The sequence below is a fragment of the Crotalus tigris genome, unplaced genomic scaffold (assembly GCF_016545835.1).
Source record: "Crotalus tigris isolate CLP2741 ecotype Arizona unplaced genomic scaffold, ASM1654583v1 scf7180000018938.1368258, whole genome shotgun sequence".
Classification (NCBI taxonomy): Eukaryota; Metazoa; Chordata; class Lepidosauria; order Squamata; family Viperidae; genus Crotalus; species Crotalus tigris.
The window spans coordinates 618438-634642 of record NW_024097283.1 but is presented as its reverse complement, the minus strand read 5'-3'; the positions used below and the strand labels follow the sequence as shown (position 1 = coordinate 634642).

Sequence of the window (16205 nt, the reverse complement as noted above, 5' to 3'; positions counted from 1 at the left end):
GAGGTTCATTTGCATGGCTCCTTATTCTACAAACAGTAGACTAGATGCAAAATGTAACTTTCTCAATATAACTGCAGTTGACAGCAGATCAGATGCAGTCTGAAAAAAAATTCAGCTGGGGTAGCAATAATTTGGAGTTTGAAGTATTTTCACTGATCAGAGTCCATTGTGCTTCCACTTTCTTCAGTTTGTTTTTTTTAACTTCTGATAGATATGAATGCCAATTTCTTTATAAAATGCTGAAATAGTGCATGCATAGAATACATACGATTCTGATTTAAATTCCAGACTTCTACTTTCATCTTCAGATCTATTGTTTTTCCTAGCTGATTGAGAAAGCGGAATGAAACCAAATGACAATTTTCTTAAGTTTGCATTGTTTATCTATTATTTCTTAGGTGTTTGGCTGCATTCTGAAGATAAGACTTTATGATTCTCCTGCTCATCTGCCTATTTAAATAGTTAAAATGGTCTCCAAGAAAGATTTTGCAACACAAAAGCATTGTTCATAATGATCTACATCTTATATATTACAATAAGAGTTTCTCGCATATCTGTGAAAGAATTAGATTTATTTTGGATACCTGGGATATGTTTATGTATGTTTGAATGTAGGCATTCAGTTGCCCATGAATTCCAGAGCTGGTGGGCTAGACTGCAAAGACAAAAATGTCCCGAAGAATCCAGTGGCAATTGATCAAAGTGATCAAAGAGAGCCAGCCATGCTGAGGGGAAAGGGAGAGGTTTCCAAGCTGAGCCATGCTGGCTCAGGAATTCTGGGAGTTGAAGTCCACAAGTCATAAAAGAGCCAAGGTTGCCTACCCCTGGGCTAAACAATCACTTGTCTGAGATGGTATATAGGTCTCCTGCTTGAGCAGGGGGCTGAACTAGAAGAACTCCAAGGTCCCTTCCAATTCTGTTCTGTTCTGTTCTGTTCTATTCCATTCTATTCCACAAAGCTGGCAAGAAAAATTCATAAATGCAGTTACCAACATTAAGCTTGATTCAAGGGCATCTGTACCCTTGTTACAGCAGATGGCAGCCTCTAGACAACTTTGGCTGATAGTAAAAATATTTAAGCAATGTCTGCTTAGTACTTGAGATATCACCAAAAATGTCCTACGATTGTAGACAGACTGGAAAATAGAATAACAATTATAGAAATAGTTAGAAGTAAACCCCTTCTGTATTAGTACAAAGAAAACTTCAGGATTTTTTACAATAGCAATCTTTAGTGCTTAGTAAACAGCATGTTGTCTGGATTCATATATTTAAAAACAGTAAAAATTAATTTCTATAATTCCATAATCAATAAATTAGTTAATCATATATTTCTTTGATCTTCTCTTCTTCCAGTAGTATTTTCCTTTGTCAAAATTAAGCGAATATAATTCTTAATACTTTCGAAACATACAAGGTTGGATATAAACATTTTTCTTGTGTTTGTACAAATAACAATAACAGCCACTTATAACATCTTTTCTGATCGGCTTATGTTTCAATTGTATTTATAAAAGTCCTTATTAAGTCACCATGTGTCCTGTTTTCAAGATTCTTATTTAAGCTTAATTTCCCCTCAGTATTCAGACCATTCTTATCAGTCATAATTTTCTCAAAATTAATTATCTTTAAAAATGCAAACTTTTCATTCACATACACTATCCCAGTATTTTTACATCTAATATATTATAAAAAATACTATACTACTTATATATCTTATCCCACTTACTGTAGGGCCCCTTTATATTCAAAATGTATCTATTCTTTTAACCATATTCAAACAAGTGTTTAATCATATAGTACTCCATCTGGTAAAACGAATTGAGTCTCTTGAATCTAACTCTAGCCTTCTTCTTTTGCCATGTAGCATTCTGTGTCAGTATGTTCTGCTTGCCAGGGGATTCTTCCTGTATTTTTGTGAATATTGTTAGGAATAAGAAAGACAAGTTAAGTAGAATGTACATTTTTTGTTTACTAAGCACTAAAGATTGCTATTGTAAAAAATCAATAAAATATATTTTTTAAAAAAGAAAACTTCATGTTTTCTTCACTTTCATTATAAATAAAAATCCCTTGCTTACCCATGTGGATTTTGTACAGGAAAAACACTATTCTACTACCAGAAACAAACAGAAGTTCTATATCTCTGAGACAAATCTCATTAATGCATCAGTTGATTACCTTTGCTTGAGGAGCCGTCCTAGGAAAATTTTCTTGAGAACCTTTAAATTGTCTAAAAGTTTTTGCTTTTCAATAGAAACTTTCAAATATGCAGCAGAATTATCAGTTAGTTATAACAAGATAAAAAGTCACACTAAATCATGGGTTGAACAAACTTGGAGATGACAGTTTAGGATAATGGCATCTCTCAAGTCATTAGTTGAAACAAACTCTGATACCAGAATCCTTTTTTTCCTCAATAGCTATTTTTTCATTCATAATTGCTATTTCTATTCCTCCATACCAGATTTAAATTGAATAAAGGGGTAAAATTAATTAACAAAATGTTTTGCATTTCTTGAGAATCTATTTTTCCTATTTTATTAACTTCCTACTTAGAACAGTATTCTCTGCAGATAATATGCTTCGTTCTGGTTCAGATGCCACAATCCATATGTTTGCTAGCATTGTACTGTATCAAGCTAATAGTTTGTTCTCCCTAAAAAGAAAAAGAATAATTGTCTCATCTCTGTGGAATGATGATGTCATTGTGTTGTGCTATAGAGCAGGCAAAGCTATCTAAAAAATTTTAGTAGTTCCCTGGTTATTAGAATGAACTAATGAAACAATAAATAACCATGTTTTGTTATTCCAACACAGTTTTAGGATGTTATTCCATTTTCAGAAGAGGTAGAGAATAATATTACAGAAGATTATTTAGATTAAATTCAATGGTGACAGAATGAATTCCCAATTGGTAAGAATTACTCCAAAAATCTATATTGCCAAAGGCTTTCTATTCTGTTTTTACATAAAAACTTTAAAAAACCACCTTCATTTTAGTGATATAATAATAGGCATTTTGAATACCTTTATTCATTCTGATTACCTCAATTTACACTATCAAATGAATCTAGTAATTGATAATTCTATTGGTCTTGACAAAATTGACATTTTGGCCTTTGAGGCTATGAGCTTCATAACATTTCAAATCAGTCTGTTTCCTTTGGAACCTTTAGGAAGAAAGAACAGTCTTTGGCTCTGCTAGTGTTTGAGAATCTGCCGTAATACTCAGAGAATGAAAAATGATATCTTCTAACTAAGCTACCTTTCTTTAAGCTAGGCCCACTGCCATTTTAGGATTCAGGATGGGTGCTACTTCTGTCTCTGAAAGCATGTGGATATGCAAGAAGACCCATTATCAATGAAATGACTAAGGCAGAAGGGATGAGCATGTTGTATCTTCTTTGCATTCAAATACCAACACTGCCCTAACTGGTCATTTTGTCCCTTACTGGCTAGAAACAAGCATCACAATTAAATTTGAAAATTTGTGACTTAGTCCTACCATTGCAGTGCTTAAAGCTTCTGTGTCTTCATGTGACTTCTTTTCTGCTTTTGGTGTAAGCTTCCAGCAATTGCCCCCCTATGAACCAAATACGGAATGTATGTAGATGTGTATATGTGTGTGTATTCATTCCATTCCATTCTTCTCTGCAGCATCAAACACCAAGTGTTTGCTATATGTCTATAATAATGCAGAGTCTAGAAATAAGACTTGAGTCTTGTATTTGCTTAACAATTTCACTGACAATATAGTGCAGGCCTGTGGGCTGGACGTGTCCACCCCAGCTCTGGCAAGGGGAAAAAAAGTCACACTATTTCGCAACACATCACGTGACGCAGCGAGTTTGACACCTGTGATATAGTGGAAGCCATGTGGGACATCCCTGTTCTTTCCCATAGTGTAACTGGCCAGTTGATGCCAAGGGTGGAACAGTTCTTTCCTATCAGCAAAGAACATTCCAAGCATCCTAGGTATCAACCAGGCACCTTCTTAAAATATAAGATGTTCCGAGTAGCGCAGTATTTTTGTAACATTGCTGAAGTTATTGTAGGAAGCTGCAGTTTTGGACATAGTTCCCAGTGCCCCAATGACATGGTATTACTGTTACATGTTTCATCCATAATCGCGCAGTTTCGATGGCCAGGTCGCGATATTTCGTAATTTTTTCCAGTTCTGTTTCTTTGACTCTGACAATTCCTGGTACAACGATATCAATCAGCTGTACGCTTCGGTTCTCTACAACTGTGATATCTGGCGTGTTGTGTTCCAAATGGCGATCTAAGTGTATTTGAAAGTCCCACAAGATCTTCGCCCTCTCATTCTCGACAACTTTTTCTACCCTATGTTCCTATGACTTTTCAAACACAGGCAAGTCGTATTTTTTACACAATGCCCAGTGGATTAATTTAGCAACTCGGTCATGTCTAGCTTTGTAGTCAGTTTGCGCGATTTTGCTGCGCTCACATATTAGATGTGAAACAGTTTCAACTTTGTCATTGCAAAGTCGGCAATTTGGATTGTCAGTGGATTTTTGTATTTTTGCTTTCATGGCATTAGTTGTAGTGCTTGTTCTTGAGCAGCCAGTATTAAGTCTTCCATTTCTTTCTTGATGGTTCCGATCTTAAGCCATGCCCATGTCAAGTTGTTATCACATTTTCCTTCAATGTTTTTCAAATACTGTCCATGCAAAGCTTTGGTTTTCCATCTATTTAATCTACTGTATCATTCAGTTGTTTTTCTTTATATTCTGCTTTTGTTTCTGTTATTTTTATAACGCTCTCTGTTTTCACAGCCTGCAGCAGTTTTTCTGTACTTGGCTGTGAAAACAGAGAGCATTATAAAAATGTCACTCATTGCTAGCTTAGGTCCCATAAATAAATGAAATTTTGGATATCTGTGACAACTTGCATCAGTTTATACTTGTTTACACTGAACTGTACCTGATACCTAGAATAATTATTCTTTCTCCTTCTTCTTCTTCTTCTTCTTCTTCTTTCTTCTTCTTCTTCTTCTTCTTCTTCTTCTTCTTCTTCTTCTTCTTCTTCTTCTTCTTCTTCTTCTTCTTCTTCTTCTTCTTCTTCTTCTTCTTCTTCTTCTTCTTCTTCTTCTTCTTCTTCTTCAACAGCTTTCCTACAACAAAAAAAATGTCTTAGAGAAAATGCTAGAGTGATGCTTTCTCACACACAAAAGACAAGCTAAACATAAGTGCAAGATGTCAAACCTGAGCTTTCATGTAGCATGGTGCATTACTTAATCTGGCTGGTTTCATAATAGACTTTGCCTATCAAAATTACTTCATACCTAGCAAGTGCAAAAAATAAGTAACTGCAAAAAACTCCAGATACGAGAGTCCTAGTGGTGCAGCAGTTAGAATGCAGTACTGCAGGCTGACTCTGCCCATAGTCTGGAGTTCGATCCTGACTAGCTCAAGATTGATTCGGTCTTCCATCTTTCTGAGATCGGTAAAATGTGGATCCAGATTGTTGGGGACAATATACTGACATTGTAAATCACTTAGAGAGTGCTGCAAAACACAATGAAGTGGTATAGACATTTAAGTGCTATTTCTATTTCTATCCAGAACTAATAGGTAAATAAGCATTCAAGGTTGTTATTTTTTAAAAAAACACTATGAAAAAGAAAACAAACATCACATTTATTTATACAAACCAGTTTTTTTTTGTGTCTTCCAGATCCTTTCAAACAGCCTTCCTTTGAAGATCAAGCATTTTTAGAAGCTGTCCAGTTTTTCCGTCAGGAGAAAGGCCATTACGGGATGTCAGAAATGATTATAGGAAATGAAAATCAGGTACTTGCATAAAGAGTTTTATGAAAAGTCTTCCATTCTTTTTGAGTATGGAAATACTTTTATGAAAACCATGTTCATCTCAACCCTTCTCGGGACAAACCAATTTCTGTGCTTTTGAGGCTAAAAAGAAAATTATTACATTTCATCTCTTTCCAGATTCTTAGCAACCTTGTGATGGAGGAACTCCTATCTAGCCTTCAGAGCATGGTGCTCCCTAAAATGAAAGGGAAGAGAAATGACCGAAAGCGGGCATGGTTTGGCGTAAGTACTACATTATATTTTCTGATCAGGAAGTTCTTTTTTTAAAAAAATGAAAAAACCCCATAAGTTAATAACAACCACTTCTGTTTAGGAAAGCCACCTGGATGTGTGTATGAAGTCAACAAGTCTTGAGCTGAAACAAAAGGAGACTATTGTCCACATGTTTCCGAAAAGTAGAATATTTCAGAGATTGCTGTTACCTTTGTTTTTTTTTAAAAAATGCTAAATTTCAAATTTAAGCAATTTATTTATAAATGTAATTAGCTAAAAGCATTGAAACCATCATTCCTCTAAGATGTTTCTTGCTATCAAATGGCAAAATTCAGACTTCTTTTCACAAAATATTTCTGAACCATTTGTTCTTTCTTTAATCTGGAACTTAGTATCTTTCAAGAGATGTTGCAGCTGGAAGTACTGTAGCCACCAAGAGACAAAGATTACCGGTAGTCCTCAACTTACAGCAGTTCATTTAGTGACTTTCGAAGTTACAGCAGCCCTGAAAAAACTGCCTTACGAGTGTTTTTCGAACTCACAACCATTGCAGCCTCTCCATGGTCATGTGATCAAAATTAAGGTGCTTGGCAACTGACTCCTATTTATGATGGTTACAGTGTCCTGAGGTCATCGTGTTGATTTCCTTTTGCGACCTTCTAATAAGCAAATGGGGAGGTCAGATTCACTTAACAACTGTGTTACTAACTGAACAACTGCAGTGATCCACCTAACAACTGTGGCAAGAAAGGTCATAAAATGGGGCAAAGTTCACTTAACCAGTATCTCGCTTAGCAACGGAAATGTGGGGTTCAGTTATGATCGTAAGTTGAAAACTACCTGCATGAACAACATTTGTGACTCTACTTAGGTAAAAATTACATTTTAATTACAAGAGCATTCATTAACTTCACGGTTAACTCATGAAGCTGATTTGGAGCTGGTTGGCATGGCTGGCAAATAATTTCATTCATGCTTTTTGTCATAGATTCTAGAAGAAACATACCATTTGGTACATGATCAGGTGTCAGATGGTTTACATGCTCTGAAAGAAGAATGCAAAGAGGTCACCCTAGGACTAGAGGGAACTATCCGTTCAAATACAGACCAGATTGTGACTTCGAAAGAATTTCTGGCTGCAAAAATAAAAGGTAAGTTGAACGTCATACAGTCAGTGTGTTTGTATTTTTCCTTTTAAATCTAATAATCACAGTATCAGTTAACACTCCTAATTTGCATATAGCTAAAAGATTTTTTTTTATGTTTGCCCCTTTTGAGGATGTTTACATTTATATAGCATGGGCTTAAGCTTATTTCATAATATGTTCACATTGCATGTTGTTTCTTTTGGGATGGAAAGAACAATTGGAAATTCCTGTTTAAGTGGATGCTACAATTTTATGATTAATATTGTAGATGATGTAATTCTGTTTCATTAAAAAGCAATAAAAACTATAAACAATACAGTACCAATGAAGATGATCGATAGCACTTCCAGCTTCGATATGCAGTTCTTGCCACATTTATCAGGACTAGCCTGCAAATTATTCTGTATCAGGAATCTGTTGAAGTGACCACTGCATTCAGCTTTCTAGAGAAAATACCTTGTATTTTCTTAATTCTGAAATGTAGATGCATAGTAGGGCAGCATCATTGCATTAACCATATTTAAGATGGTGGTTTTATACTGTACTTGTATTCTCTAACAGTGAAATAGCCCCATTATTATGTTTCTCAATTAAATGGTGTGCTATTCAAGTATGTAAAACGCACCATCTTATAAAGTTTGCTTTTCTACAATATGATGTCTATATGCATACATAAGTAGCCCCAGTCTTGCAATCCAACTGATGATGGGTGTTGGTTGTGTTCTTTTTGACAATAAAAATTGTGTGTGACCTCATTCTTACAGTTCCCTTACCTATTTCCTTTTTGGGCAATATGAAAACTATTGAACTATCTTTGATAGTTGAGGACTACCTGTAATCTTTGTCCTTTGCTTTCATAACAGGTTTGATATGTGTGATTTTGGGGATTAATTCAGGCTTTTAAACCTTGCAAAAGCTTAATGGAAATTGAATTGACCCAACAGCAGATAATAGCAGCAATCTAAAAATCAATTTTCCAAGTTCTATGCCCAGTGAAAAGAAGTTAATGAGTAGTATTTATTTGATTTAATCACATATTTGCAAACATATTTCCAAAAGTTTACATATTACTGTACTGTATTACTCTAATATTGAAAACCAGCAGTGAAGTCAGAAATGGTGATCACATGACCACGGGATACTGTGACCATTATAAATGTGTGCTGGTTGGAAAGCACCCAAATGACTGCAGGGATGCTAAAAGTTTGGAGACTAGTTTTAAATCTACTTTTTCAGTGCTGCTATAAATTCAAATGTTTGCCAAATGAGCAATCAGTAAGGGAGAACTACATGTAGTAAATTATATAAAATGGCAATATTTCTTTAAAGTCTTCTATTTGTTTTTAGAGACTCCTTCTTAGAGTTCAACTCAGGTTTATCTTAAATCTTCAGGGAGCATAGCAGAACCTATCCAGATCTGTTGCAGTGAAAGTATTCAGCCCTTTTTAGCTTCTGTACTAGAGGAACTCATGGGGCCAGTGAGCTCTGGATTCACTGAGGTCTGTCTGCTGTTTGAAAAGGAAGTCAATGCAATCAGTCAAACCTTTCAAGCAACAAATGATGTTGCAACACTAAATGAGGTAAGGAAGCCGGGATGCTAAATTGTTTGCTTTCTGTATGGATGGGAGTCACTTGGGGTCATCAGCCTTCAGTTTCTTCTCTGAGGCATTATAGATTTATTTTGGTCAAAGGTCAAAGTCTGACTGAGATCCCATACTCTTGCCTTGGGCAAATAACTATCTCTTAGTTTCCATCTGTACATTAAAAATAAGAAGAATTTATCTCACCCGAAATGTATAGAGCAGGATTATAAAAGGTGGTAAACTACATTCCATAATCTGGATTTATCATATTTTTGTTTATTGTTAGACATTCAAATTTCCCTGAAAATCTCAAAAACAACATGTTTGAAAGGGGAAAAAAAATATTGTACAAAACAGCCTACAAAAAATCGACCTTAGCAACCATATAACATGAGAATCCAATTCAGGAATTGCCTTCTTTCTTTTCCTTTTCCTTCCATGATAGGTTAATCATTCCTCTTTACTGAGGAATGCCAGCAGAACTCCAGAAATCTTTCTCATTTACCATATGACACCAAGGGCTGCTACAGTTGTATACCTACCAGGTTACAAAACCTTCTGATTTTTGAATGGATAGTATATGTACTATTATTGGAAAATTACTTCCTTCCCAATCTGTGTTTCTGACAGAATGTGAATCACCTGATGAACCTGCCACACAGCTCTGTCAAAATGGAGCCTTGCTATTTAAAAGTCAATTTTCTTCAAGAGCAACTCCAGGATCTCAAGACCCGCTTCAAATTCCACAACATTGACTTGGTTATCCAGAGGACACATAATGTAATGCAGGAGGTATGATAGGATTCGTGCATACTTTGATCATCAGCAATATCCAGGCTGATCTGAGGAGTTTAATATAGGTTTGGATTACTTACCAACCAATACTTGGCCATCCATTTCTTAATTTCTAAGGATTTGGATTCCCAAATGCAAGCTAGAATTCCATTTAGAGATATAACCAAAAACCCTTAAATCAAATCTCTGAATCACATAGTCACGAATTACATAGTCACAAAGTCCCACCTGGCAAGATTCTGATGATATAAAGCATACATGGTTTGTGGATTATGCTAAGCCACAGTTTCTTGAACATGGTTTAAAAGCTCTATTACCTCGGTTCATATAATGTATTACCATAAAAAACCTCTGCATTATGACTTCATGTACAAACCAATTCATGCAATAATTCATAAAGACAAAGATATTTGGAAGAAGAAGAAAAAACATTGCCAACATGCCTTGTAAATAAATATTTCTGTCTGCAAATAAAGTAAAGTAGATGTTGACAAAGAAACAGATCTGAGAGGCAGATGGGCCTCTGCAAGGAAATAAATAAGGCAACTGTTTTTTATCTGTTTTTAGATTCTGGAAAATGTAGTATATACATTTGAGCAGCTATTGGGTTTAAATCACTCCAAAGATATAACCACAATGGCAACAGCCATTGAAAAAGTCAAACTTCGTGTTCTTAAGGTAAAATATTTATTTCTTTTACTTGTTCTCAAAGTAGGAATGTTGGGTTATAATGTTCATTATACAATCCAAATGCCAAAGAAGGTATTTTCTCTGTATTACTATTAATGAAAAGTACCGATAATTATTTGACTTGTCTAGATGCAAAATATCATATATTTTAATAGTATGTCTTTAATCTGTGTTATGTTAATAGAGATAATAGTGATCATGATAATATATTAAAAACACAGTAAACATGTGTTTGAGTAGTGCTGCTTTTGCGGGAAAATAAATTTAATGGTGCATCTAAAGAGGAAAGATGTTGAAAATTGAAATTTGGAAATAGAGAGAGATAAAAATTAAAACAGCTAATATTTTGAAATAATTAAGGACTTACTAAAGGAAAGGAAAATTGGGGTTTGTTCTTGGTAGGCAAAATATGCATTACATCCTATTTAAATGTATTTCTTTATGGAGCCTGAGTTGCATTAGCTGTATATCTGAAGTTGGCCTTCTGAATAATTAGAAGTCTGACATCTAATTCAATTCTGAATGAACATATAGTATCATATATATTTGTGCAACATGGGCCTAAGGTCACTTTTACCAAAAACATGAGAGAGAATTGACCATAAAGTGAATAGCAGATGTAGAAAGTGTATATAAGTATGCTTTTGAATTTACATCCTATGCTACATTATGGAAGTTCAGGTGACTATTTTTCCAATTTCCCTTCATATCTGTTGATAAGATTAAATCCTCTCCAGAGTGTCCTGGTAGAGATTGGGTCAAATTTTGGATATGGGTTTCAGAGCAAACCAAGTAGACATGCATATTCTAAATAGGAACCTACTTTTTAGAAAGCCACTGTATAAAATAAAAAGGTAAAGTCTTGTTGGAATCAAACTTGATTCTTGGAGGCCTGATGGACAGATCCATGTAATGTTCTTGGCAATAATACAAAAATAGTTTTCCATTGCTTTTTTGGTATTTTTTAAAACTTCCCAATTTATAATTCTGATATTTCCTAATGCAGTGGCTCCCAACCTTTTCTATACCCAACATCCCTAGAACGCTTCTGATATATTCTTGCCCCCTTACAAAAGTTTGAAATAATGGCAACGAATTATGCATATACACTATAATTATGAAAACCCAAGTTTTTGCACCCCCTGGAATATCGTCTCACACCCCTAGGGGGTGCAAGCACTCCCGGTTGGAAACCCCTGTCCTAATGGTTTCCCACCGAAGTATTTAGCCATTTCCACCCTTGTTCAGTTTTTCAAGATCGGTCAAACTTGAACCAGTGTGGAGATAAAGAGGATGGATTTGAAGAAGAAATGGGGGAAATGTTACAAAAGAGAGAAAGTGGGAAAACAAAGATTAAGTCTGGGATTTGTAGAAACCTTTCAGAGACTTCCCTAAATTATACAGTTATAAAAGAAACAATAGAGGGACAAAATCAGATTTGCAGTTTTATTTTACTATAGCCAATCTAAGTAAAAGTAACTGTGAATCTTCCATTGAGTCTGGTCTCCCTTGTAGGGCTGACAGTTCCCCAACCTGATATATTTAGATGTGCTGGGGATTCTGGGAACTGTAACCCAGACACCCATAGAGGCATGTGTGTATTTCATCGTTGATACAACGCCATATACCTTGTTGGATCTAATATTGAAAATAAATGAATGAATAAATGAACAAATAAACACACTAAGAATAAATAAGTTTATTCCAAGTTTGCTACAGTGAAGGGGCTTCCTATCTTAAGAACTTTATACCCTTTTCCTTTCTTTTTCTTTCTTTACTTCTTATTTTCCTTTATGCTTCTTATTTTCAAATTACAGTACTGTTTTTACTCTGTTGAAAACTTCCTTAATAATATATATATATATATATATATATAAGATAACTTCAAGTTTGCCTCTGATCCTACAGATAAATATAAAAGAATAGAGATAGTTATTGGTTTTATAATTTTAGTGGATGTATGTTAGTCGGGGGAGGAAGATGAGAAGTAGGTATTTGGCTTTCTAAAATCTCATACCTGATTCTTCTTTTTACATAAAATTGATAGCAATATGATTATGACAGCAGTACTATCCGGAAGAGGATATTTCAGGAAATCTTGGTCCAGATCACCCTGCCCACACTGCAGCGGACATTGGCTTCAACTTGTAAACCAGTAGGTTAATATACTGACATATATGACTCAAAAGGAGAATAAGATTCACAAATCAAAACTAAAATGCTAATAATGTCAGCAGACAATGGTTCTTTAGTTTTAAAGTCTGTGGAAATGGAATGATAGAGACAAAGCAGCAACAATGGGTTGGATTAGGTCTTAGTTATTCTTAGGGCCAATCCATTGAAATCTGTAGGATTTATGGTTAACTTTAATCCTATTGATTTTCACTGATCTATATTACATATGACAAGTTTTTCTTAAACCTATCTCTCTTCCTAAACTCCAAGGTTGTTGAAAATAGTTAGTTTTTTCTTTCTTTGAAAGCCAAAGGAATACAATGGGTGCAGGATATTTCCTTATGTTATTTCCTTATGTTAGAACAAATCATAAAATATAAGGATTGAAGAGGACTTTAGAGAGGATCTGTATTCTTCTGAAATATTAAAAGATAATTGAAAGTTATTTTGGGCAAAATGATAAGATGTTGCGAAGGACCCCTTGCATATCACACCTACAAAAATGAATTAGAAGAACTTATATAATCCTGTGTATAATGCATGTGTCACGTTTATTTGAAAAGCTAATTTATGCAGTTCTTCTTATGAATATTCTGTTAAGAAACAGATATACGTAGGAGTGAGATATTTTAAAACAAATGGAAAGACATAAACATGTACATAGTATTTGTGGCATCTTCTTTCTCAGAGCTTGAGAAAGAAAAAGGAGAGCAATTTGCAAAAGGCTGCATTTTCTTTTTTTATCAATTTAGATAATTTTTTATCAATTTAGAAAATTGATAGCTACATTCCTGGTGCATCAAAGAGTGATTAGCAAAAGAATTAAGAATTCTAATAAAGGAAGAATACGCAGGTACTTTGTACTCATAATATTTTTGCAAACCACATCCTATTTCCAGTGTCTGAGGAGCCCACTGTGCTTACTTGTGTCTATTCCCAATGAAATTCATCTTGTTGCAGAGATAAAGACACCTTCACTGTCAGATATTCTAATAAACCTCCCTTGTATCAGACTTTATTGTCTTTTCCGCAAATGTATTATTTTCTATTTAGCCATTATTACTTTAAATCATATCTTGTTCTGTAGATGCTTCAGGAGTATGAACAGTACATCTTTGCTGAATATAACAGTGTGATTCAAGTTGAAAATGTCTATGAAGAGATTCTGTTTCAGACATTGCTTGATGAATCCCTAAAAGGTAACTTTGCTTCTTGTGAGATACATATATATCTGTCTTGGCAAGTACAAAAATGGGCTGATTGATTCAAGGAGATGGCAGTTTTACCTTGATCTTTTTCATTCAGCGACCTTTGGATTCTTCCAATTAGCCAATAGGTTTAAAACAGGGTTGAAAAATCAAAATATATTATCTATACCTGGCTCACTGGGCATTGTCAGCGGTGAAGACTAATACATCTGGGAGTACAGGATTGAGGAAGTGCTTTATTGATTAAAGAAGAAAAACTTTATGGATGATTTGAGAAGAGACGCTTTCCTCCCTCTAGTTCTTCCAAGATAGTATTGCCTTGTTCTCAGTATGTTTCTGTGCTCTTATTCTATGGCTGAATATCTTTTCTCTGTTTGTTTGTGTCCATCTCCTGCCTAGTCATAAAAGAAGCAGTCCATCTGAAGAAACATAACCTTTATGAGGAAATAAACCTGACTTCCGAAAGCGTATCCAGTTTGAGTGATCTAAAAACTCCTGTAGAATCAGCACAGGCTAGCCGAGCTAGAGTGCCAGACCCCAATTTGATGGATGAATCAGATGCTGGCCTTGGAAGTAATGAGGTTTTCTTAACAGAAAAACTCCATCAAGAAGAGGAATGTGATGAGACAAAAGAAGAGGGGACAATAATTTCAGATCTCGGTGGCAGTGAATCTTGTCCAAAAATACTTACTATTGTACAGGGAGCCCTTCCAATCACAAATGTCAGTGAAATCACAATAAAACAAAACAAAGGAACAGCAGAAGCGGAAGAGCATCCAGTTCACAATGGTGTGAATGAAATTAGAAATTTGTTGACCTTGACTGTTGAACTGAAAGAATATGAACAGTCTGTGAACAAAGAACAAGATTTACAGGAGTGTGGAATGTCAAGTCCAAAGGAAGAAGCAGAAGAAAAGAGTAAAGAGGACTATCAGACAGGTGATCTGCAGAAGCCCTTTTTCCCCACTGTAAAAGCAGATGATACAAATATTGTAAGTAGATCTGGGGAAACAAGCACCATAATTCATCAGGATGCTTCTGAGAAGTCTGAAGAACAGAGTCCCAGTGATATCTCGGGGGAAGAGTTGAAAAGAGAGCCAAACACAGTGCATTCAAATAAAAAGAATGATGGTATCTATGACCAGTCTCAAACAGAGTTATCTCCTGAAAACAGACAATCTGACCAGAATAAAATAGGCCCTTCACTTGACAACGTTGTGTCTGAAGAACAGAAATCACAAACAGAGCAGGCTGAAGGTGAAAAACCTGACCAGATAAGAGAAGGATATTCTTCTCTCCATTCATTTCCAAAGGAAGATGATTCCCAAATGGGACAATGTATTAAAGCAGATTCCCAGGAAGCAGAGTTGTCCCTTCTGCAATCTGTCCTGAGGGAAGCAGAGATATCATCCTTGAGCTGTTCTGTTGAAACTCAAGAAAGCATGTTGAATACAGAATCCGTAAGCACCGAATCACCCTCTCTGCTAGTTTCCTTAGAAGTAGTAGAAACTGAGGTTAGCAATGCGGTGAGCATGGACTCCGAAAGTGTCACTTTTGATCAAGGAGGTGATTTTGAACAAGCAGGTGAGTCCTGGGTGGACACGGATGTGGCAGATATTTAAAGTGATGAAAGCTGAGAAAATACTGAGGGCGACTGTTCTGATTCACCACTTACAAAATAGAATTTTCTAAATGTCTGAGCCCAAGTTATGATTACTCTCCTTAAAACTAGAATGGAGAGATTTGTTCAAATTCACACCCTACTTGAGAGCCATCTTTTAATCTGAACCTGTGGCTTTCTGAAAATCTGTATTGTTTGAATAATACTCTTCTGCCAGTTGCTGCTTCTTGTCACTTACTCATTTAGAAGTGAATCATGAAAGAATCATCACTCAAGTGGTGAAGAATTTTGCAAACTATTATTTGTAACTTGACAGAATGTTTAGCCTTTCCTACTTTTTGAAAACACAGTTCAGTGGAAATATTGATTGCCCCTGTTGACAATGAACCGTCTATTTGTGGATGAGATTTCAGTGACTCTCAGTAGAATTTGGAAGGAAGTGCTAAAATCAGGTGTTGCAAGAAAGAAAAAAACTTTGTGTGATATATAGTAAAGAAAAAAGGAAAGCAAATCATCAACAGAAGTAATAGTAAAAATTTGTACATAGTGTTTTAAATTTTCATAGGTATATTGTTGTTTTTGTACTTAAAAGCTTTGGCAGATACTTTGAGAATGGAGAGAGCTAATTCCTCTTCTTTATCATTGTTACGGTTGCTATATTTAAAATTTACCAGAATAATTGGAACCAATTTTGCTATCCTTTTTTTCTATACCCTTCTATGGAGCACTTTATACTTGCTTAAAGGGAACCACAAAAATTTATAGCAACAAACAAAAGGGCTTCAAACATTCAGTGATTCTTCCAGAGTAGGACAGAGCATTTATAACTCCGCTCCTCTGACTCTCAACTTCAAAAGAGCCTTCTAAGGGCTAAGATTAGCTTCTAAGGCTAACTTTTATTTGCCTGATTAGAATGA

General features: G+C 35.2%; 1 protein-coding gene across 3 annotated transcripts in view; it reads left to right on the top strand.

Moving 5' to 3' along the window:
* The window catches only part of NIBAN1 (niban apoptosis regulator 1), a 52766-nt gene extending 37017 nt beyond the window's left edge, over window positions 1–15749 (top strand). For all 3 annotated transcript variants that reach the window (XM_039357634.1, XM_039357635.1, XM_039357636.1), the window contains 9 exons: window positions 5701–5816; window positions 5973–6077; window positions 7057–7219; window positions 8609–8796; window positions 9430–9591; window positions 10162–10272; window positions 12332–12439; window positions 13547–13658; window positions 14067–15749. In XM_039357634.1, coding sequence (XP_039213568.1) covers window positions 5701–5816; window positions 5973–6077; window positions 7057–7219; window positions 8609–8796; window positions 9430–9591; window positions 10162–10272; window positions 12332–12439; window positions 13547–13658; window positions 14067–15289 — 2288 coding nt within the window. In that variant the 3' untranslated portion in view covers window positions 15290–15749. The remainder of the gene's footprint in view (window positions 1–5700; window positions 5817–5972; window positions 6078–7056; window positions 7220–8608; window positions 8797–9429; window positions 9592–10161; window positions 10273–12331; window positions 12440–13546; window positions 13659–14066) is intronic.
* The last annotated feature ends 456 nt before the right edge of the window (window positions 15750–16205 follow it).